Below are 25,099 nucleotides of genomic sequence, written 5' to 3'. Positions count from 1 at the left end.
TTCCTGCTCACCTGCCCAGGTATCATCAGAACAGCCCTTCCCAACATGGACAGGGAGGCCAAGGAGGAGTATCACGTGGTGATCCAGGCCAAGGACATGGGTGGACACATGGGCGGACTCTCAGGGACAACCAAAGTGACGATCACACTGACTGATGTCAATGACAACCCACCAAAGTTTCCACAGAGTAAGTAGGTGGGCTTGGCTTCACTGCCACCAGCAGCCCCCCATCTATATTGACCCCTTCCTGCTTTACTCAGCTTGTGAAAAGGAAAATGCAGAAAACTAGGAGCTCTTTATGTCATTCTTGCAGAAGGCAAAGGCAAGATGACAACAACCACAAAACTTCAGTGGAATAAAGGTAGTGGGACAAAGAGAAGGCGTGACAATTTCTATGACTCGTTTTGCTAGGGATTTTATCTACTAACACTGTGAACTAGTATTTAACCTTCCTCTGTCTTAGTATTCTTATTACTAACCTGGGTATGATAATATCTAAATCAATCATTCGTTACTATGCAACAAACTGCCTATGAGTTTTTTGTTTGTTTGTTTTATCATGAGTCTGTAATTTGGACAAGGCTTATAGGACATGGCTTTTCCCTGTTTTCCACAGTATCAGCTGGGCTCAGCCCCACTGAGGCTGGAAAGATCCACTTCCAACATAGCTTTCTCACATGTCTAGTGGGCCCATATTGATTTTTGGCTCCTCTCCATGTAAACTTTCGGTGGCTGGGTCCCAAAGACAAGAGCCCCAAGGACATCAGACAGAAACCGCATTGCCTCGTGTGACCTAGCCTCTTGAAGTCACATCACAACCTTTCCAGTGTGGTCAGAAGGCTACCAGAAGTAGAGTGGGGTTGCTATAGACCACACCTTTCCATAGGAGAACCATCAAAGAGTGTGTGGGATAGGAATTATTTCTTGACCTCTTTGCGATCTTCCATAGTATCTAATTAGTAGGATTACAGTTAGGACTACAAAAGCTAGTGTAAAGTCTTAAAATGACAAACGAACGTCAGCCACTGTAATCTGGTTTGTTCTAAAAAGTTTATAGAATTGCTGAGGGAATTAAAAAAAATGATTTTGGAAGGTTGTGATTAATAATTGTGATTACAACCACCACCTTTTCCATTATTTCATGATAAGTCCCTAATATTATAAATCCCTGCAAAACCCCACATTTCACAGATCAAACTGGCTTCCATCAAAAGTGGCATAAGTTGCCAAAGGACTGTATCAAAGTCAAACTTTGAACACAAATCCACTCATATGGAGGTGAATACAAGGGTAGAGTGGGATCACAATGCTAGTCCCAGGGAGTGGGGTTCACCACAAAGGTATCTCTTTTTTGAGAAATCCATAAATTTATTACCAGAGAGATGGCACTGAAAATGGAAGAATAAAAAAGAAAACCAAATGTGGCCCCAGAGAGGCACCATGGTTACTCAAAGCAGTCCAAAGAACAGTATAGAAAATGGAAACATTGAGGTGGAAGATTAGAGGCAACCATCAGTTCTCATAGGGTCTCCCAAATGGGGAAAAACTGCTTTGCCTGGTTAGGTACAAGATTCAGCATCGTCAACAAGATTAAGGCCCATATAACATTTTAAAAGCCACATGCTTCATTATCCACACTATAATATTGTTTGATGTGCTGGAAGGAGTAGGGCACATGGGATTATTAATGCATAGCTGTTATTGTTCTTGCTCATAGAGAATCCTATAGTAAAGTTACAGTGTAGCTGTACCAGCTGCACCAGTTTCATGGTCATGAACTTGAATGAGATTTGTAGGAACTCAACTTATACCAGGTTTTCTAAGCCTTTCCCTATGTTGGTGATTATGTATAGATATTCCCACCGTGCCTTTAACATGAAAGGCACATGAGATGAAATTGAATTTGGTTCTGAACTGAAAATATCTAAAGCCAAATAATATAAATACACAGTATTGTAGGAAACTATGAAAGAGGAAAATAAAACAAAAAGAATTTAACTCATTTGCCTTCCACTGCCTTTTTTACACAACTAAGCCACAACCTACCTGCATACTACCATCTCCTAACAGAAGGCCCACTTGTCTCACCAGCTTTCTAGCTAATGTGTATATATCGGGTGCTGCCATTGGCTTTAAGTGACTCCACCGTCACTGCTGCTCAGTCCCTTTGGTTGAGATTAGATATCGTCCTCTAAACATATTTGTCCTCATTCTTCAAAATTAATCTCTTTCTCCTTCTCACCCATACAGATTTATCTTACACTTGTGTGTTCACTCACATTCATACGCAAACACACTTACATGAATATATGTCATACATTCATCACACACTCATGACATATTCAAACACACAACCACACACTTTCACACCCACTTGCACAACTCCTTTACCCATTCACACATACACACTTGCCCTCGCATAAATCATACACACATAACCACAACCCTCTCATCTCCCTAAACCCCTGGTAGTGCAATGACATTAGTGTGTACGTATTTGTGGATTTTTGTTCTCTTTTGCATATCTCCTCAAGGGAGAAATCTTGACTCTTGCCACTGAGTTTGTGCAGAATGGAACAGTGCCTGGCACATATTACTTTTCCAATAAATGTTGAATAAATATCGATGGAAGGGCCATACTGTGGGAAAACTTTTCAGAGAAGGTAGTGCTTCAGTTGGTGACAGAAGAGCAAAAGTAAGAGGCGAGCCACATTCTGAGCTCAAAGTGTCCTGACCTTGAAAGTTAAAATTCGCATTTGATTTTAAAATAAATAGGGAGCTTGTCAATGTCTTTTAAATAGTGAAGGGTATTTTAGTTTATTTTTTTTCTGGGCAATTGGCAATGCCATAACTGATCCTTAAAGGCACTTAAAAGAAGACTGAGCTATTTGAAATCATGTATGGTTCTCCACCATTGTCTGTTGAGAAATGTAACTGAGTGTGGCTCTCCTGCCTCACACGTGGCAGGTAACCTCAGCATTACACCCAGGACCCCAATATTGTTTTATCATCCTTTGTAGAGAGCATTCTTCTGGCAAGCAGGCCATCTGGGACCTTTTTCCCAGCCATTCACTTCTTTCATGTTTTCAATCAATAGAAAGTTCAATTTCAAACCCCTTTGAGAAATTTATTGGGATTCAATGAAATCTGAAGTCTTACAGCTGCCAAATAAAAAGGAAAATAAGAGTAGATGTCTTCTTCTACCTCTAGGCGTATACCAGATGTCTGTATCCGAAGCAGCTGTCCCCGGAGAGGAAGTAGGCAGAGTGAAGGCTAAAGACCCAGACATTGGAGAAAACGGTTTAGTCACATACAACATCGTTGATGGAGACGGTATGGAGCTCTTTGAAATCACCACGGACTACGAAACACAGGAAGGCGTGGTAAAGCTGAGAAAGGTGAGTTAGGGTGAGGGATGGCTCCGGTCAGTGATGTGGTTTGTTCTGCCCAGGTGACAACGAAGGTGACAGGGAATGGAAGGTGAAGAAAGAGGATGTGAGAGACACTGCTGTGCAGTCAAGTGCTGAGCTCTGAGGAAATAACAGAACCGTGTTCCTTCCTGTTACTGCCCAGGGAGCTGACAAATCGTGCCCATGATTCCATGAGGTTGCTGGTTAGATGGCCTATGTTTGGGCACTGTTCTCTAGTGAATGGAAGACAGTTAGACGAAGCCTGCATTTTGTAAAAGCAGCCCTGAGCTCCTTTGGCCCTCCCCACTGAGCCTGTTAACATAGGTTGTTCAGAACCCCTCTTATTTCAAACATCCAAGTTCACTGCTTCTGCTGGGCTCTTTTTGAAACTTGATCCAATCAGCTTCCTTCTTGACTTTCTTTTAGCATTGAACGTGGAGAAACAATAATAGACCCTCTACCACAGTCTAATAGACCCTCTACCACAGTCAGCTAGACCATCATTAGAAACATGTCTCTTGGATTAATTCGTTAGGAAGAGGAATTTATGATTTCCTCTAATTTTCTTTTATAAATCTAACATTTGTCCAGTATGAGCTCTTGGTCAGACATAGCCTGAACCTCTTCAAACATCTTCTCACTTATTTTTACATGGGGGAAAAAAACAAAAAACATGAGTAATGATGCCTCGACTTGATTTTAGAGACTGGGACTCCGATGCATTAAATAATTTGACCTGGTGACAGTCACACAGCCACAGATGTGGAATTCACGCCTAGCCTATGTTAGTACAACTTCCTTCTTCAGACACTTGTTGGAAATAACTCAGCCAGAAAGGGCTTATCAAGGAAGTTCAGATAAGATTCACTCTCAAGTGAAGAAGCAGTCAGTCACCGCGTACTCTAAAATGGTCCCCTCTCCTGCCCCCTGATTTACCACTTGAGAAATCAACACCTCTCCATCATCAAAGTGTATGGAGCATTAAATCTGAATTGGAGGATGGGATTACCTTGGTTTTAATCTAGTGTTCATTTTCTACTTGGTTTTGTAGCATGAATATTAAACTTCTTGGTGTAAAGAGAAAGATTGGACTGTAACACTGGTAAAAAAAATTAATTTGAAGAATCAGAAAAAAAAAATTTTAAAAAAGGGCCAGTAGCTGGAGAGAAGAGAAAACAAGTGTGGGGTGGCCGAAGACTGGTGCTGGGAGAAAATCTTTCAGCTGGGGGAACAAGAAGTAGTGTGCTCCGGAAAGCTGTTTTTTCATGACATTGGAAAGTATGTTGGGTTTGGGGAAAATAGGGGATGCAGAAGAAAGAAAAAGGAAATGGTGATGTCCTGAAAGAGTGAAAGAAATTGGGGTATAAGGAAGTGGAGTGAGCCCTGGATAGTTGAAAAAGTCTACATGAATGATGATGAATGGTATGATTGAGGAAGACTAATTATCAGCTCCAAGGGAATAGGTTATTCTTTTTTGTTTTTTTCCACTTTGCAATAGTAGCTGTATCAATTGTGTGTGTCGCCTCAAGCTGTCAACTTACTTTGTTAATTAATATTACTGTCCCTCCTGCTTGACACTAACATGAACATTCCATCCTTTGCTTGAGTAATTGGATAGTTGGTTATGCTAAGGTTGTCACCTGTTTTTTAGTGTATTCCGGGCATAAACACACACCGTGTCTCTAAAATTTTAAAACATTTAAATCACCCCTGTGGATCTCACACATGGCAAATGAGCTCTCTACAGATGATTTATTTGTGCACTCCCCTTATTCCTATATTTATTTCAGTAAATGAAATACTCTTCTCTGAAACAATGATGTTTAAGTTTAAAACAATGTAAAGGAACATTTGGTTTAACTTGTAGCACAACGTTTCAAATGTTCACCAGAAAGAAAAAAAAAATCAAAGGTCAATGTAACACAGTAAAACTGTAGGTCCTTGTGGAAGTTATCATATACAATTTAATAAAAGAGTATGAAGAGCTCATGGGGACATTTTTGCATTTTAAGGATATTCTTTATTACAGTATTTTAATTCACTTCTTAATATATTCTTCCACCAAGAGTTACAGAGTTCATATTATTTACCAGTCAGGGATTTGGGGAAAGCTAGAAACCTAAATAGAAGAGATAGAGTCCTGGCCACGGGGGTGGGGGGGGGGTGTCACCGTTGAACAGGACCATTCAGTGAAAAGATAATCAAAATAGAAGGGGTTTTCTCAGCCTTGGCAGTATTGACATTTCAGGCTGGGTAATCCTTTGTTGTAAGGGGCTTTTCTGTGCACTATAGGATGTCGGGAGAACCTGGGCTTCTCCTCACTAGAGGTCAGTAAGTACACACTCCACCTCACCCCAACAGGGATGATAACAACAACAACAAAAAAAATAGCTCTACACGTTGCCAAATATCCCTGGAGTGACTGAGAGCAAAATCTTTCCCCATTTGAAAATCAACTGCAATTTCAAATGACTTCAAAGAAAAGCAGTTCATGAGTTGAGTTTTGATAACTGAATAGGATTTTTCCAGACAGATAAAGAGAGAAAAGGCAAAAAAGAGAGCTCATGAAAGATTGGTTTCAATGAAAACAGGACATGGTTAAGAGGCTGCGATGCATTTGGTGTTAGAGTCTTGAGACAGGTGCAGAGGGACCAAATGAGAAATGTTTGTTGGAATTCAAGGACATTATAAAAAGAAAAAAAAGAAACAGAAAAGGTAGTGGGCTGGTAGTGAAGGAGAAGAATTCAAGAAATGATTAATAGACACATTAATTCATTTTTTAATAGATTAAAAATTTAAAAAAAATGTTTCTTGAGTTCTGTGTCAAGATTTAACGGTTAACTACAGAAAACCTGCTCTCAGGGTATTTAGCTGATCCCTATGTTTAGTTTAAAGACCTGTGTAAAATAAAAATGAGTATTTTAGGTGCTGTTGCAGTCATTGGGCTGGGGCAGGAGGCAAAATCCAATCTGTTCACTGCAATACCTTGACCAAATGGGAATCCCATCGAATGCAAAGAAATCCCAGCAGTTTCTAAGCTGTTTATTTTCAATCAAATAAACTTGTGAAGCAGTGTGAAAGCATCCTTATAAGACATCTTAACTACTCTTTGTTTAAATGCAACTATTTTTTACATCTGATTTTTTTTCTTTATGTGCTTTGGCCGCATGTATTTAGATGTGGATCCATGGATCCATAACATTTAGCATGGTTGAAATTGTAGGGTGATATGATTTGTTAACTTAATGCCACATCATAAACATTTTACATGCTGTTATATAATATACATAATCATTTTTAATGACTACATAACATCCCATCCTATTGATGGACCATTATTTCCTTAATAAAATCTCACAGTTGGATTTGGTGTTTTGTATGTACATTTTCCCCAGATTAGATATAACCCTCTGTTATATCTCACAAATATTATGCATTTTTGAATATTATTTGTTTGGTTTTTCTGTTGAATTAATCCCTCGGGGAGAATGTTCAGAGGTGGGGATTAGTAAACTAGGGGGTATTAAGATTTTTATGGCTTATGCAGTGTGTCGCCTCATTTAGCTTTATTTCAACTACTCATAACATGGATATAAATGTTCACATGGGAAACTACCTCAAATCCTTTTTGGAAGGAGGAAGGAAATAAACTGTAAATATATTCTTAAATTTTATGCACTTATCAGCTCTACTCTTCATTCAGTCAAAACAGTTGATGCATATCATCCCCTTTCTTGGGCTTTGGAGCAGCAAAGATCAGCAAGTCTCCATAGATTCCTTTGGAATGCCCCTGTGCTAACTAAGAAGGCTGTGAGAGCTACTGAATGGCAGCTGAGACCATACAAATATGCCTGTGCTTGTTGAAAAGGACTTCATAAAGCAATGGGGCTTGTTCTGACTTCCAGAAGTCTCAGCAGAATCTCACCAACCTGGGAAAAGTACTGAACGTCCAAGCTTGGGTTGATATGAATAAAATGTATCAGTGAGACCCTAGCATCTCCATGGTCTTGCAAATACATAATTCATTTTTTTAATAGATTAAAAATTAAAAAAAAAATGTTTCTTGAGTTCTGACTCTGTGTCAGTATTTAATGGTTAACTACAGAAAACCTGTTTCCATTGGGAACATATGTTTGGGTCCTTAGCTATAGGCCTACACACAAGTTCAAAAGGTTCTGCTTTAGGGGCATTAGTCAGCTATCTGAACAAAATGTCACCTTTTCTGATTGCATATTACCTGGTTTCAGAACTATCATATTCAAGTTCTTGATTCTGTCTAGTAAGTACAGAGATTTGTGAGAAACCGCAGCAATCTCTTATCGTTAGCCTATAAATATCATTTATTTCTGCTTCTCAGGAGCATAGCCAAGGATAAAATAGCTGCTGGGTCCCACCCAGGATGATGGAGAGGCTGGGGACAGATTTAGCTGCAGGAAAAGGAAGTGTTCCCTGAGTGCTGAGATGTAGGTGGGAAGATGATAGAAGAAGCGCCAGGGATGTTGAATGTGTATGACCTTCCTGAATCGTCCTTGGTTTCCAGTTGTGCAGAAGTGGGCGGGACTAAGCTCCAAGCCTGTATGCCCATTCAAAATAAGTGTTTGCCAAGCAAATGACAACCATGTGATTGATATGCTAGCCTTAAAAGTTCAACTTTCTCCAAACATTTGGTAGCTCATCATCATCTAGAGTGCTGAGGAGTTGTTTTCTAGGCATGGAACCTTCTTCTTTTTTTGCCATGATTTTTCTTCTTACCCTTTGTTGACTAATTCATTTTACTTCCTCATTCAAAGTTAAGAAGTGTTTTCTGTTAATTCAAATGCTACTTTTCAGTTTTTTTGTATCTGTATAAAACGTCTGTAGTGCTTATACTTATTTTTCTTTAAATAGGCATTTATCATATACATACATTTCTTCAAAGGGAAGCACTATCTTCATTGTCTTGTCACTTACCATTAATAGAAGGCCACCTAAAAATGAATGCAATCAAAACAAAATTATATCCTTATAGTTTAGTTAGAGAGTTGCACCATGGACTCCCCCAAGGGACATTGGGAAACGCAATAGATACATAAGCATTATTTTGAGATGTCCAGGATTCAATGAATTGGAAAAGGATTAATTGTATCAATGAGGTAGTTATTGATACCACCTTCCCAGGTTACCCACCAACTACCTTAAGTAACATTTTGGGGACTACCTTAAGGGTTTCAGGCTTTGGGAAAAACAGTCTGGTCAGAAATCTAAAACATGAGGTTGTCAATTATGTTTAAGCTGGATGTCTAGTGTTTGTGGTGTGGCACTTGAAAGGAACATCACATTATTTCATCACACTGGCTCAATTTCAGGGGGTATTTTTATTACCAAGGTTTTTATTACTTTATAGAATGGACTTCAAAATTTATTTTTCATGTCTTAATTCCCTTCTTCTGGTGGCTTTGAATGACTGACTTGGACAACCATAGTGTTGTTATACAGGATGAGATTCCTGTTAGAAGGCATGGTATTTCCATGTCTGTCCTTCTCTTCGAATTATCCACTAAGCACACTCAACATTTCAGCAATTGATTTGTCTGATTTTCTGATCAAATGGCACAGGTAATTGGATATTGAATAGACACTGATTTTCTCTCCTTGAGGAACTATTTACTTTGCCCTATGAAACAATCAGCTCTTTCTCTTCCATTATCCTTGAAAGGAATTGGTTGTCAATCTTCTCTTCACTCTTGCCAGCCCGTAGATTTTGAAACCAAGAGAGCATATAGCTTGAAGGTAGAGGCAGCCAATGTGCACATCGACCCAAAGTTCATCAGCAACGGACCTTTCAAGGACACTGTGACGGTCAAGATTGCGGTAGAAGATGCTGATGAACCCCCCATGTTCTTGGCCCCAAGTTATATCCACGAAGTCCAAGAAAATGCAGCCCCTGGCACGGTGGTTGGGAGAGTGCATGCCAAAGATCCCGATGCTGCCAACAGCCCAATAAGGTAAAGATGCATTTATTTTAAAAGATTATATGGGGAATTTGCTGGAAAGAAGTTTGGGGGAACCACACTGTTTTGGCCAACTTTCTCGCTGAGTGATTTTAAGACCCAACCAGCACAATTGTAGAGGAGGAAAATTTAGAGCTCACCATTTTAGAGGTCCACAGAGGGCTCCATTCCTCAGGGCTCCAGGTGAGGCAGGACATCACAACTGGAGAATTTGAAAGATGAAAGCAGCTCACATCACAGTGATCAGAAAGCAGAGGCAGAGACTTCATTCGCCAGATACAAATATATACCCCAAAGCCACACCCCAAATCCCACCTCCTCCAGTCACCCCCTACCACTTCAGTTACCACTCAGTTAATCCCTGTCAAGGGATTAAATCACTAATTGGGTCAAGGTTTTCACAACCCAATCATTTCTCCTCTGAACCTTCTTGCATTGTGTCACGTGGGAGCTTTTGAGTGATACCACAACACACACCATTCCATTCCAGCAGTGTCCAGATTTTAACCTTCAATAAAATTTAAACAAGATTCAGACTTAGAAGACATGAGCTTCCCTTCACCTCAGCTACTAGCTTTTTGGATAGGTCTATTCAAGTGATATAATTTCTCTCTGGAGCAGATTTCCAGATGTATACTAAATGATATAACCTGATATAACCACCAGCTCGGCCTGTCTACGTTAATGAAGTCTGATAAAGTATAAATAGTGATTATGAAATAATTATAGTAATTATAATTTATTGAATATCTTTCTCTGCTCCAGTTACTCTAGTAGGTGTGTTTGAAATGTGATCTGATTCGTCCCTTAACTTTATTGTTACATGAATTGTTCCCTCTTAAATGGAGAGGAAATTGAAACTCTGTGAGATGTAGTGACTGGCCCAGAATGATACCATTTGTGAGCAAGAGGGTAGGGAAGGAAATTCTGTGGGATGGCGGCTGAGCTCCTTGAACAACTAACAATGGGCCAAATACCATTAGCATGTTTTTATCATAATGAATAACATGTGGGTTACTTAGAAAAGTATCCTGCTTCCCTAATCCCATCTGGTGAGGCTGATGATAAGGATGAGAGAGGAATAGGAATGGGGCTGAGAAGGGACTTGAGCCATGGATTAAGACATTTACTTTGTGGAAACTTACTTACAGTGGCCTGAAACCTTTCTGGGACCAGATTCTAGCATGTTTCTCCACCCTAAGGCTGATCCTCCAATTTCTTTCTTGCCTAGATTCCTTCATCAGACTCTTCGCGGTCTCCTTGCCTCCCATTTCCCAGCCATTATTCTATCATCAGTCCTGTAGCCAGAGTGATCATTATAAGTGCACATCCAAATATCACACCATACCTCCAACAAAATGTCAGTGATGGAATTGTTCCACAATGCAGCCCCTCTCTGAAATAATCTAGACTCTTTTACTTGGTTTATGGATCTTCTTCAAATGCCCTCACCTCAGTGCCATTTTCTGAAGCACTTCTGCTCTCTCCCAATGCCCATTATTTACCTGTTCTTCCTGCTAGTTGAACTGTCTTTCTAAGTCATTACATTGTGCTCATTTTGTGCATATCCATTTAGGTGTCACATCTTCTAACAATACTTCCAGGGATCCCTAGAGATAGACTAGCAGCCCTGCCTGGTAGCTTTGATTTCATATCATGGTCACATCTGCTACATAATGGTGACATCTATGGTTGTGTGTTGACCAGTGACAACAAAGAGTGCTGGTTACATGTCTATCTGGTTCAGGAGGCGATGGACTAGAGCCTACAGGATGAATCTGACCACCGTTATTGTTCTTTTCTTCCTTGCTTCCTGGAAATTTGTATATTATGAAACATACAATTCACCCTTTCAGAGTGTACAGTTCTTGGTCTTATGTATATTTTACAAGATGGTTCAACCATCACCACTAAATCCAGAACATTTCTATCACCCCGTAAATGAACCTCCAGCCCTCAGTAATCACAAATCTATTTGGTATGTTTTACTATTCTGGTCATTTCCTATAAATGGAGTAATACAATATGTGGTCTTACATAAATACATTTTTCCTGTTTACTTGATTTGAGGTTCAGTCTTGTTGGAGAATGCATATTTATTTAACTTTCTTATATTACTAAAAAAATATTTTCTTGTAGGACTAAACTGTATTTTAACTATGTCATCTGGATGAACATATGGGTGTTTTTCACCTTTGGCTATTATAATGTTGCTATGTACATTTTATGTTATAGAGAGAAAAAAAGGAAAAGATAAAAGGAAAATTGGAGGATCTCATGGGACTAGATAGGAGACTAGTAGATTAAAGGAATGTAACCAGGTGGAGGGAGGAGAGGGAACGAGTGGATATTGGGGAATGAAATTGACCAAATTATGTTATGTGCATGTATGAATGGGAATGAAGCCCACTGCTATGTATAATTAAAATAATTAAAATGCACAAATAAAAAAAGATAAAACATTTGCAATTTATATATATGATAAGAATATATGTGTGTGTGTGTGTATTTGCATATATGTATATACCTCTTTTTTCTTGGTATATACCTAGAAGTAGAATAGCTGGGTCATAGAGTAACTCTAATAACTTTCTGGGAAACTGCCTGTTTTCTACAATGGCTGTATCATTTTACATCATGACCACAGTGTATGAGGGTTCTGATTTCCCTGAATTCTCATCAGAAATTATTGCTTGTCTCTTATGATGACAGCTATCTTAGTGGGTATGAAAAAGATACATCATTAGAATTTTCTTTTGTTTTTCTCTAACAACTATGGATGTTGAGCATCTCTCTAGGTGCTGATTGGTCATTTTTATATCTCCTTGGGAAAACAAAAATCTGTATTCAAATCCTTTGTCAATTCTGTAATTGGTGATCTTTTTCTTGTTGAATTCTATAAGTTCTTTATATATTCTGGGCATAAGATACTTATTGGAAATATGGCTTGTAAATATTTTCTCTCATTCTGTGTTTTCTCTTTTCACTTTCTTTTTTTTAACTGGTGCATGATAATTATACACAGCAGTGCATAATATATGTGCACACAGCATAATTTGGGATATTTTATTCTACACTATTTCTCCTTTCCCTCTCCTCCCCTCATCCCCTGATTCTCTTCCTCTACTGGTTTCTGTCTATTTTCATGAGATCCTCTCTGCTTTTTCTCTTTTCTTTTTTTCTCCATTTCCCACACATAAAAGTAAACATTCAACCCTTGACTTTCTGGGTCTGGCTTATTTTGCTTAACATGATGCTCTCAAGTTCCATTCACTTTCCTGAAAATGCTAGGGTTTTGTTCTATCTTTTCACTTCCTTGATATTCTCCTCTGAGGCACAAAACCTTTTATTTTGATGAAGTCCATTTTTTTTCTTTGTTTCTGCTATTAGGTGTTATATTTAAGAAATTATTGCCTAATTTAAGATCATGCGTATTTACACTGATAATTTCCTTTAACAAATTTTTGGTTTTACCTCTTTCATCTTAGTCATTGATCTACTTTGAATGAGGTTTTTTATGTTGTGAGGGAGAAAATCAACTTAATTACTTTGTATATGAATATTAATTCAGCACCATTTGTGCAAAGATTGTTCTCTATTGAATGGCCTTAGACCCTGGCTGAAAATTGACCATAGATGTATTGGTTTATTTCTGGCCTCAAATTTATTCCATTCAGCTATATGTCTGTTGCTATGTGAGTCCCTCATAGTTTTGACTATGATAGCATTTTTAGTGCATTTTGAAATTAAGAAATATGAATCCTTCGACTTTGTTCTCACCACTTGTTTTTGTAAATAAAGTTTTCTGGGAATACAGTCAAACCATTCATTTATATATTATTGTAGCTGCTTTTATGCTACAAGTGCAGAGTTGGGTAGTTTTGACAGAGACCCTACATCTGGCACAGCCTAAATTATTTACTAGCTAGCTCTTAATATGAGCTATTTGCTGAGCCCATTCTAGTTCATCACTGCCTCCTTCCACTAAGGACATTACACATCAAAGGCAGATGTCTAAAATAAATATTTATTAAATTAATAAACTAAACAACACCCAATTTGGCTTATAAATTCAAGTTCTTTTTTTTTTTAGTGTGAAAGGCATGGAAATGATGACATCTCCTTCAGACATTTATTCAACACACCTACATTAATAGCACACATCAGGGGTGGGAGAGGACATATCTTTTTTAAAAAAATGCAACTGGCATTTCCTTGTGAAGATGTGTAACTGCTATATGGAAAAATGTTCAGCATCATTAATCATCAAGGAAATGCAAATAAAAAAATGCAATGAGATTTTATCTCACCCTAAAAACTATTATCAAACAAAAAACAAAACAAAACAAAAAAACTAATGCTAACAAGGATGTAGAGAAAGGGGTATTCCTATGCACCATTGGGAGGAATTTTGATTAGTATACCCATGATGGAAAACCATAATCTAGGCTCTTAAAAACATTAAAAGTAAAACTACCATGATTCAGTGATTCCACCATTAAATATATCCAAAGGAAAAGAAAGCAGTAGATGGAAGAGACATCTGCACTAGTGCATTTATTGCAGCAATATTCACAGTAGCCAGGATGTGGAAGCAGTCTAAATGCCCATCAACAGATGAATGGATAAAGAAAACAGAAAATGTGATATATATATATATATATATATATATATATATATATATATATATATATATATATATGAAATGCAAACATGATATTTGGATGTGCACTTATAATGATCACTTTGGTTAAGGACTATATATATGCATATATCCATACACACATATACACAATGGAATATCGTTCAGTCATACAAAAGCATGAAGTTTTGTCATATGCATTTGTGACTTCAATGAACCTGCAGGATATTTTGTTAAGGAAAATCAGCAAAGTGAAAGAAGAAAAATTGTAGAATCTAAAAAAGTTCATCTCATAAAAGTTGAGAATAGCATGGTGTTTATCAGAACCTGGGGAGAATAGAAGTGCAGAAAATTTGGGGAGAGGTTGGCCAATAGATACAATGGTCTAATTGGAAGACGGCCTAGTGCTCTACCACATGGTATGTGACTATAGCTAGCAATAATGTATTGTCTATTTGTGGCAAGGGGAGAGCGTTTTGAATCTTCTCACCACAAAGAAATGATAAGTGTTTAATGTGTTCAATATGCTAATAACACTGATTTGACCATGGCACCATTTATACATTTATTAAAACATCATTGCGCATATATATATACATATATATATATTTGTTATATATACAATACATAATTTATTATAGGTGAATATTTTTAAATATATATGACACAGTTATAGCAATAAAAAGCAAAAATAGAGAAATCCAAATAAGAAAATTACTATACGCAATGGGGATTTTCCATTTATATCAAGGAAATTGGTGAATTGGTGGCAAGGTAGAAGAAATTCCTATGTGTTGGATATTTGAATAAGAAAAAGAGAATTACCATTTGTAGAGGATTTTCTTAGCACCCTGACAACATGTTTCATTAAGTTATTTATGAAATCCTTGCAAACACTCTTTGAGTGTAACTGTTCTAGGAGTCAAATAGATGGTGATTTGGGGGCAAAGAAATGATGTGACTTCTTGAAGTTCCACACCCGTGTCAGAAAACAGATTTTCATCCAGATCAACCTTATATTCTCTCTGAGCTTTTGATTTTAGCCTATAGGCCATGGAAGGAGGTATGTCCCCAGAATGTGTGACTTTTTTTTTTGTTGGTGCAGAAAGATACATTATATAATATCTAGAGACACTTGTAACACCTTTGAACTACTTTTAAAATGTTCATGGCATGAATTTTGAATTAGTTGTCTTTGACCTATAATATTGAGGAGCATTAGCAACTTTTTAGAAGATTAATGATGTAAAAGCATGTGGAACAGCTACTCATTTCCTCTGCACTTCACTGACTCCAAGGATCCACATCTGCCATTGGCTATTTGGGTCATGTTTTCCATGGTAGCTATTTTGTGCCCGTCGGCAATTTCCATGTCTATAATTATCCATCGATGCTCAGTATTGAACTTGAGCCAATCCCCCTCCCCACTACTTGAGTTCCTGTTCTTAGAATTGCCAAATTAGGAAATAAGCTTTTCAATCTATAGGCCTCTTATCCTCACTACCTAATTTCCTGAATCATTCTGTTCATCATTAAGAGAATTTGTGACCTTGGACATGTAGTTATGGCCCTGATCTGCTTGGACATTTTGTCAATCTTTTTATTAACACCCTAAAGCATTAGACACATTTTTTTGTTTAGCATTTCATTTTTGTTTCTGAAATATTCTTTCCCCTTAGCTTCCTTGGCACTCACTAGCACATGCCTCAGATAACACCATACCCTGTATTATTTTTAGTCTCCGATCACTTTTCAGGCCTTTCAGGCTTCCTCAGGCTCAGTATTCATTCATTCATTCATTTATTCATTCATTCATTCATCCATTCATACCAGGGATTGAACTCAGAGGCACTTAATCACTGAGCCATATTCCCAGCCCTTTTTATTTTGTTATTTTTTAAATTTCTATTTATTTTTTTAGTTTTCGGTGGACACAACATCTTTATTTTATTTTTATGTGGTGCTGAGGGTCGAACCCAGTGCCCTGTGCATGCCAGGCGAGCACGCTACCGCTTGAGCCACGTCCCCAGCCCCTATTTTGTTATTTTGAGACAAGTTCTCACTAAGTTGCTCAGGGCCTCACTAAGTTACTGACACTGGCCTCGAACTTGCAATCCTCCTGCCTCTGCCTTTCTATTGCTGGGTTCACAGGCATGCCCCACTGTGCCCAGCAGGGCTCAGTTTTTTGACTTTGACCTTTTCCTATGTCCTCTCACCTATAGGGTTTTCACTCACATTATGACAGAATTGAATTGATGCTCCAGATTCTTTGCCTCTAGGCAGATCTTTCTCTCTGGCTCCAAATCTGCATTTATTACACTGTCTGCTGTGCTTTTTCACCCACTTGCTCTTTCCTTTGCCGATTCACTTATTCATTCAAAATAACTTTTGAGCTCCTACTTGCTGTGACATAGTTGAAAATCAAAAAGAGGTGATTGCACTTCATCCTTCCATAGAGTTGAATCTTTGCTTTCTTAGCATTGCAGAGAAATGCATATCCTGAGTTGAATGCCAACCTCTCCTTGATAATTAACTATTTTTTTTTTCCTGTGTGGCTCAATATGTTTCTCTCTCAGATACTCAGTCTTGAAACTCTCTAGCACTCTCCCAACCTCCCACAAGTGTCTCAGTATCCTCTGAGTCCTACTGGTACTTTCTCAATCACATAGTTTTCCATTCTTTCTGACATCTCAATACCTAACTCTCTTTGCCTGTATGCTTTAAAAACTATATCAGATCTTTAAGTTTTTTCCTGCTCTTCTCTCCACTCTCCCCTTCTCAGATCATCTTCCTAATTTGCCTTATTAATGACCTAAATAACCTGATTTTATTTATTTGTTTCCACGCTCAAACGTCTTTCAAGATTTCTCATTGCCTATAGCATGAAGATCACCTTCCTAAGTCTGAGAGCTTTCATGATATATACTCAATGGAACAGTTACAGCAATAACATAAACAATAGCAGCTATTGTTAGTTACATTGCTTATTGTATATGAACCTAGATTGCATATTAAATATTATTTCATTTAATACTTACATAATATAAAGGCTAGGCACTATTAACATTTCAGTTTAAAAGATAAACATGCTGAGTTCAAACATCTTAAGTAACTTTTCTAATACCAATTCATGCAGCTTAGGTGTAGTGGAGCATACATTTTCTATAGGACTTTGCAAAACCAAAGCCCATTCCCTTAACTTCTATAGAACAATATCTTGACTTATTAATTTTGTCTTCTACTGTGCATGTGTGGTCATGTCAACTAAACAATAAGCTCCCTCATAGCAGGAAACTAGTCTTCTATTATTTTTCAATAGAAAATAATGATGCTACCTGCTGATAGCTCAGTAACTGAGCTCCTATTGATACCTGTGAGATGTGTGACCATGCAAATTGTGTTACATCACTGAGGAAGGGGACTCCTCATTCCATTCTTAGGGAGGCTGTGAAATTGAATGGCGTCATGGATGAGCTCATGTTTTGTAAACTAGGAAGTGTTGCCTGATGGGTAATTCCTCCTTCCTGGAAAGAACACCATCTGGGATTGGAAGATTTAGGCTCCAATGTTGACTCCCCTAGAACTAGACATAGACCACTTACAAATCCCATTTTTGTAAATCTAGGAGAATAAACGCTCTGATACCATGCACTTTGCTTCCTCTAATATAGTTTAATTTTTGACAATCAACGGATGCCTTTCAGTATTCCTATTCTACAATTTTTAGAAAAATACAACTAAGAATTCTAAAAGTGTCCAATTGTGAAGTACAGGATGCATCTGAATTAGCATAACCCTTGTTTCCTCTTCTCTATTTTGGAGTTAGTATGGTGGAGTGGGAGGAAGGGGCTTTGGAGTTGAATAGACCCGTGGAAACCAATGCTCCAATATTTGCCAACTCCAAGTAGCCTGGGCAAGTTATTTTTACCTCACTTCACCTTAATAAATGCTACTCTTCTTCCCCACTGTTCATCTCACCATGCCATCAATATGACCCAATGATATTCTGAAAATTCGTCTGCCTTTTGCTAGAAAAATAGAAAATGTCCTAGTGGAGAGAAGTAGATAAAGCCTTTGGCCCTGATGTTCAGCACAATCTGCAGTCAATACCATGTGAGCAGAATGTCCTCGGGTAAAGGGCCAAACCCTATTTGCATATTGTAACTCAAAATTCAGAACCAAGCTACTTACCCATCTCTACAAATAAATAAACTAAAGAGATTCACTCAAAACAGAGATAGCAGTAAGTAAGTAAGGAGAAAACTGAGTTTTAGGGTTATAAATGATCTTTGATGGTGAATTTAGATAAACTTGAAACTATTTAATATTTCATATGAAAAAATTTGGCAAAGGTTTGATACATTTGTGACTTTCTGAGTAGGTTGGGAATGAAGCAAACTCGCTCCCCAAATGCAATTTCATAAATATTCAGATGGTGGGTGATTGTAGTAAATATGTAGAAATATGCAACACGTTATTATGCTTCTCAATCAAATATGCTAAACAGCACTTTCATTCATTGTACTGAATAAAGAATTCCAATGCGGCAAAATGATTTCTATAAAAGATTCATGTACAAAGTTCAAAAAGTAAATTTGATTAAAAAGAAAACCTAGCTTGAGCAATTCATGAAAAAGTTGCTTTAAGTATAGCATAGTGAAAATATTCAAATATTAAGCTGCTCCGAATGTCTTGGTCTAATTGCCTCATTTGCATTCTGCTTAGGTATTCCATTGATCGTCATACTGACCTCGACAGGTTTTTCACTATTAATCCTGAGGATGGTTTTATTAAAACTACCAAACCTCTGGATAGAGAAGAAACAGCCTGGCTCAACATCTCTGTCTTTGCAGCAGAAATCCGTAAGTATTCTCCTAACAGTTTCGATTTCACTTTACCAAATATTAATCCTCCTGACTCTCTCTATATTTTAGAAAATGAAATCGCTGAGATAGACATTTTTTTTAGTTGAAGATATTCTTTAAAATGTATTTTCAGTTATCTATCTAGGGAAACACAGACAAATAGAGATGTTTTCATTTTTTTTTTTTTTTTTTTTTTGGCAGATTTGGGTACACACTTGGCAAGCCTACAGCAATTTAAAAATCATGATCATCATATTAAACTCAATACAACAGCCAACACTTGAGAGGTTTTGTTTACATATAGACCCATAGTTCTTGAATTTGATCATGCATCAAGCCCTCCTCATTTGTAGCTTATGGATGGCTTATTATAACAAAGATTTCTGAACCCCATCCCTAGAGCCTGTGATTCAGTAGCTCTGGAGTGGGACTCAAGAATATATATATTTTCAACAAAATCCTACCTGCTTTTGATGCTGCTCTGGAGACCCTACCATCATGGCCGACTATTGTCAGGGAAGACCAGGCTCCATTATAAGACTTTAGAATTAAAGCTCAGCACCAGAGTCACCAGAATTGGAAAGGTGGTTTAGGTCTTAATGCTTGAATATTGGCATTGGTTTCCCATCATCCTTTTTCCATTGATTTTGCACTTTTCAGCTTCTGGATTGGTTTTGTGTCAACAATGCCTTTCTCTGAACCGCCCAAAAGGATGGCTTGAGCTTATTCTTTCCCCACATTAAGCATGGACCGATGTTTCCCCACCTGATATTTGTTGACTGTCTACATTCTCTCTCCTTTCAGACAACCGGCATCAGGAAGCCAAAGTTCCAGTGGCCATTAGGGTCCTTGATGTCAATGATAATGCTCCCAAGTTTGCTGCCCCTTACGAAGGGTTCATCTGTGAAAGTGATCAAACCAAGCCGCTTTCCAACCAGGTAAGGCTATTTTTCCTCTTCCCCGGCCATCAGCAAGGCCTTTGGAGATAGAGTTCATTTCTGAACGCACCACCTGGAGATACCTCCCACTGCTCAAGGAGTGGACCTCGTGTTCGTAGACCTAGTGTTGCTCTGAAGATATATTCTGTAATTTCAACCCGGCTTTTTAGCTAGCCAGGAGTTTTTGAATAAATGATGTGCCAATGTCATCATGATTTATTTATGGGCCACCTTTCTCTTTCAGCCAATTGTTACAATTAGTGCAGATGACAAGGATGACACAGCCAATGGACCAAGATTTATCTTCAGCCTCCCCCCTGAAATCATTCACAATCCAAATTTCACAGTCAGAGACAACAGAGGTTTGTACTAAGGTTCCTATGCATTTAGAAAAGTAGAAATGGGAAACAAATGACTTTTATATTGGACAGCACAAATATTTTCACTAATCTTAATAATGCTTTCCTGTTGAAGAACAAACAAGAAATAATAGTGCCACCTGTATTTTGACACATGGGCTCATTTGATGCATATGAATAAGTGAGTCTAATTTTATTTTCCATTTTTTTTTGTATTGGCTTTGATATTCATGAAGCAGTGGGCTAACCAAGGGGGGAAGCTTACAGGGTCAATATGCAAACAACTTTCTTTATCTTTTTTTTTTTTTTTTTAAGAGGCTGATAAATCCTTTGGGGAAGCATGGCTTTATGAATATTGATATCAAGGAAAGCATTAAAGGAGATTAGTTCAACTTTGTAAGGCAATATAATCTTTCAAGCACAGGCCTTCCTCTCCAAACACAGTGGTAATGCAGTGTGGCTGGATACCTAAAGGTGACTGCCGCATGGTCGCCTGAAGGACACAAAACATACTGTCTGTAATAAAAAAAAAAAAAAATGACAAAATTTAATACAACTTATGCTACTAAATTTATTAGTCAAGGAGGTTCTAGACTTTCGGATTATTAGAAGTAGACTTTTTATTTTAAGTTTTTAATTTTATGTTTTATTTTTGTATTGGTCCAGAATGATGCAGTCCTTAGACAAGGTTGGTGGCAGAGCCAGGAACAAAGAATAAGCTTCTTGACTCAGCCACCCTGTTTTGCTCTGAGCATTTCTTCTTGGTAAAAAACTGTCCATATAAACCCACGAGAAGGCAGATGTGTGAAAACAGGGAGACACAGGCCAGCACTTTGCTTGGGAACAAAAGACAGTCCCGTTCTCATCAGCCCTGAGCTAGCCATGTCTAAGGTGAGAGGTCGATTGCTTTCCCAGTGACTAAGAACAGGCATCTAGGTACCCAAAGCCATAGAATAGGTAGGGATTACCTTCCTCATTACTGTCATTGCCATCATCAGTGCCAGAGTTCCAGGAGCTGGGTTCTAAGCCCCATGCCACATCCCTTCCTGTGTTCTGCTCACTTCTTTTTCTTAATTCCATAGTCAAGCATTATTATCACCATTCCCAGGTTACGCATGAGGAAACCATGTGTAAACCACAATAGTACTTTGTCCCAAATCCATCAGCCAAATAGAAGACAGCTGAGTCTTAAACCCAGACACTCAGAGGCTGGATGCTACAGCCCTAACCTTACTGTGCTGGTGATTAATGTAGAGAAATGTTCCCGGTGCTACTTGGATTTTGAGAGAATATGATTTGACATACTTTATTATTTCTCGAACTGATTTGAGCATTTAATTATAGGCCTTATAAATCAAGCAGATAGCAAATGAGACTGTGAGGCAAAACGTCCCAGGTGCTATGACAGCGACTCTTCTCTCCAGTGCCTTGCTCACTACATTGCACTTGCTCTTGAGACCCAAGGTGTGAAGGAAGTTATAGGGAGAGACAGGTGCTTTAAAGAATCCTTACAGAACAGGCTGTAATTCACTTTAGAAATGATTCCCATCATTTCAAAATGGAAATATGACTAGGCGTTCTTTAATTTTGTACTTTAGGTAGGATTTTTCTTTTAGGCTTTGGTTAATGTGAAGGTGAACCCTTACAAGAGAGAATTCCAGAGCCCTGAGGTGGAAGGGTGGTTCTCAATGAGGAGAATACATGCTTTGGGTGGTGCATGTATGTAATATAGGAATTTTCTTTTGCAATGATAAACTTCTCCAAAACAGGGAGACTCTGGCACGTAGGGAGCATTTAATACATCTGTAGTGATCTGAATTGGACAAGTGGCATAAATCAAGCTTCCATAAGACTCTCTAAGATACGCAGGCATCTGTCTATGTGTTCATGAACCCCTGCCTCCACTCAGAATTTTCTGTCTTTCCAAATTAGTTCCCATTTGCACCTGAGTTGGCAGAGTGCTCTATTGCTACAGCTTCAGCTTATGTCAGTTTTCTGATGAAGAAATATTTAGACCACTATATTTCATAACATATTCAGTTTTATCAGAAGTGAGGGGATTTACTCAGTTGTCCAGAAAACCCTGTTGAGCACATTCGCTTTTTATGCCCCCAACTCTTATTATCTGCTTTCTCAAATATTTGCGGTCAAATTTTTATCTGTGTATTGATATAATCCCCAGCTTACAATTGAGGTCTAATTCCTGACTCTGTTCCCAGCAATATTTCTGTTTATCAGGGGACATCTCCTGCAATGAGTGGGCTTTTCTAAGCTTTACCCAGTTAGTTCACCTGCATCACCTGCCCTGTCTTTTATTTATTGTATTTTTTTCCCTTTTCTATGTGCAATCATGTTTAGTAACTGTTAACCTCAGTAAACATTATACGAAGGCACTGTTCTCTAAGGAGCTATAGGTATTTTGCTTTGTCACAGTACTCTATGGGTATCATTTATATTTTTAAGATCATATTCCTGGGGATGGGTCAACCAAAGGCACAATCCATCTCCCTCGCCCTCTCCTGTAAGAACTAATCCTATATTGAGCTACCATTTTTACAGGAAATTGCTACTTTTTAAGAAAAATTACTTTATTAACTATGGCAAACAGTTAATGAAAAGTCCCATGTTTAGAGCTATTACAGAACCTTAAAGCAAATACAGTCCTATAATTATCATTTAATAGAGTTTCTTGCTACTAGCTCCTAAAAGTAATTACACATTGAAGTAATCCAAAAGGAGTAATCACATTCCACATCCTATTAATAGCCTACTGAGTTACCAAATTTCTAGGCTGAGACTGTTTTCCATAGAAAACATGAGATAATGGTTTTTATCATGCTGAGTAAAAGCATCAAGTTACTTTCTCCTTGACTGTTTACTTCCACTATGCCATTTAAATAATCCCTATTGTGTGTGCCTAAACTCAACATAAGCATTCCGCATCTTTAGAAATAGAAGCAGAAAAGCCATCTTGATACACAGAAGCTTTTTCTCCCATTTTATCTTACCCCATTCTACAGTCTGAGCTTCAAAGCCCACTCGGTAGACAGCAAAACCATAGAGTGCTGGATGACTGCAACATTTAAGTCCATCTTGGGCTATTAATATCAGGAGCGATGCTGTTTGGGCAGATGAAGAGCTAGTCCACTCAGGTTTTGAGATGCATTTCCTTTGAAGATATCAGACTTACGACATTTCAAAAAAAAAAAAAAAAAAAAAAGCAAAACACAAGAAATGTGTAATGGATAAGAAAAGGACAAGGGAGAAGAATACAGAAAATAATTCATCTTATCTGTCCAGCTCTTCAGTGGCTTATACAATTTTTTCAGAGGTTTCATTTCACCTGGTTCTTCAAACAGCCCCATAAGGTGTCCATGCTGTATATTTTTAATCTGAATTTCAAATGAGGCATCAGAAGGATCAGTGACTTGCCTGAGGTCACGCAGCCAATAAATAAAAAACTAAGTTTGAGTGTTTGGAGGGGTCTGACTGGTGCACTTAAAATGATATAAATGAATATAAAGCACATGCCTTTCCTACTTCATTATTTTTCAGCATCCTTTGTTTATTGCATAATCAAGTGATAACAATCATCAAATCGGAAATTTCTGCAGTTCAATTCATCAGTATAGGATTCCAGGGAAAGTGTGAACAGAAAAGGGCCAACTCTTTCAATTTCCATATTAATCATAGCTACAATAATTATAGTAAAATATATTTGCAAAGAGATTTATAATTTTTTTCTATCACACAATTAACACATATTGCAGGAAACTTAGAAAGCACAAACAAGCAGAAATAAGATGAAGAAATAATAAGTTCATAATATATTACTCAGAAATAATCACTGCTATTTTATATACCCGTCAGACTTTCTCTTTCACAGATTTCTTTTATAAGAAATGCAATTATAGAATGCATTTCCATTTTTTTCCATTAAGAATGTGATATACATTTTTTTTCTACATCAATAGATTAATGTCAATGCTTTCAAATTATCTTCCTAACTTCCACTATTATGATGTCAGCTGAGGATTGTAAGTACATGGTTTTCATACAGCTTTGCCAGATATCTAATCATTCCTTTAGGATACATTCTAGAGTCAAATTGCTAGATCAAATGCTTTTGATAGATAGTGGACAGACTGCATTATCAGAAAAACTATGCCAATTTATAGTACCATTAGAAAATTAGGTTAGGCCCTATTTTCTCATATACGAACGAATTCTACACATTGTGATTATTTTTAATCATTGACAAATTGATAATTTAAATATAATAACACTTTGTCTTCCACTTTTTATCAATAGAAAAGCAGGATTTTAATAAGTATTGGTCATTTCTTGTTTTACTCTTATTAGCGCATTATTCCTATCCCTTGCCCATGTTCTTAAATTATATATATATATATATATATATATATATATATATATATATATATATAATTTTTAAGTCTTCATATTTAATTACTATTAATCTTTTAGCTATCTAATCTATTGCATCATTTCTGCAATGCTTCAGTGTTATTTCACTTCTGATGATATTGTATTCTTAAGTATAGACACTATACTTTTTGTAACAGGTTTTCTCTGCTTGATATTAGCAAGGCTTCTCTTACCCAAACTGTTATCATTTAACTTTTCATCTCCTTTATATAGTTTTCAAAATTTTCATTTCAAAATTTTCATGTAAAATATACAGTGTCCCATTTGTCAATTACTTCCTAAATACCACTAATGAAATAACTGGCCATTTCCAAGTTCTATGTAACACTATCTTTATGTCTTCAACATTATGTATGATGAGAATTCTCTTTGACTTTCTCATCTTCCCATTCTGTCTATTTACTCTAGTGCTGGGATCATATTTTTCTTTAATGGTTTCATACATATAT

The 25,099-nt window shown here is 37.4% G+C and overlaps 1 protein-coding gene across 1 annotated transcript in view; it reads left to right on the top strand.

The window, feature by feature from the left end:
* Window positions 1-25,099, top strand: part of Cdh11 (cadherin 11) — a 147,692-nt gene that overhangs the window by 108,241 nt on the left and 14,352 nt on the right. The window contains exons 6-11 of the mRNA XM_076837914.2: window positions 20-187; window positions 3,211-3,398; window positions 9,141-9,394; window positions 18,768-18,904; window positions 19,712-19,845; window positions 20,090-20,207. Coding sequence (XP_076694029.1) covers window positions 20-187; window positions 3,211-3,398; window positions 9,141-9,394; window positions 18,768-18,904; window positions 19,712-19,845; window positions 20,090-20,207 — 999 coding nt within the window. The remainder of the gene's footprint in view (window positions 1-19; window positions 188-3,210; window positions 3,399-9,140; window positions 9,395-18,767; window positions 18,905-19,711; window positions 19,846-20,089; window positions 20,208-25,099) is intronic.

The sequence above is a fragment of the Callospermophilus lateralis genome, chromosome 18 (genome assembly GCF_048772815.1).
Source record: "Callospermophilus lateralis isolate mCalLat2 chromosome 18, mCalLat2.hap1, whole genome shotgun sequence".
In the NCBI taxonomy this organism is placed as follows: Eukaryota; Metazoa; Chordata; class Mammalia; order Rodentia; family Sciuridae; genus Callospermophilus; species Callospermophilus lateralis.
Note: the sequence above shows the minus strand (reverse complement) of the source record. Positions and strands in the feature narration are given on the sequence as shown.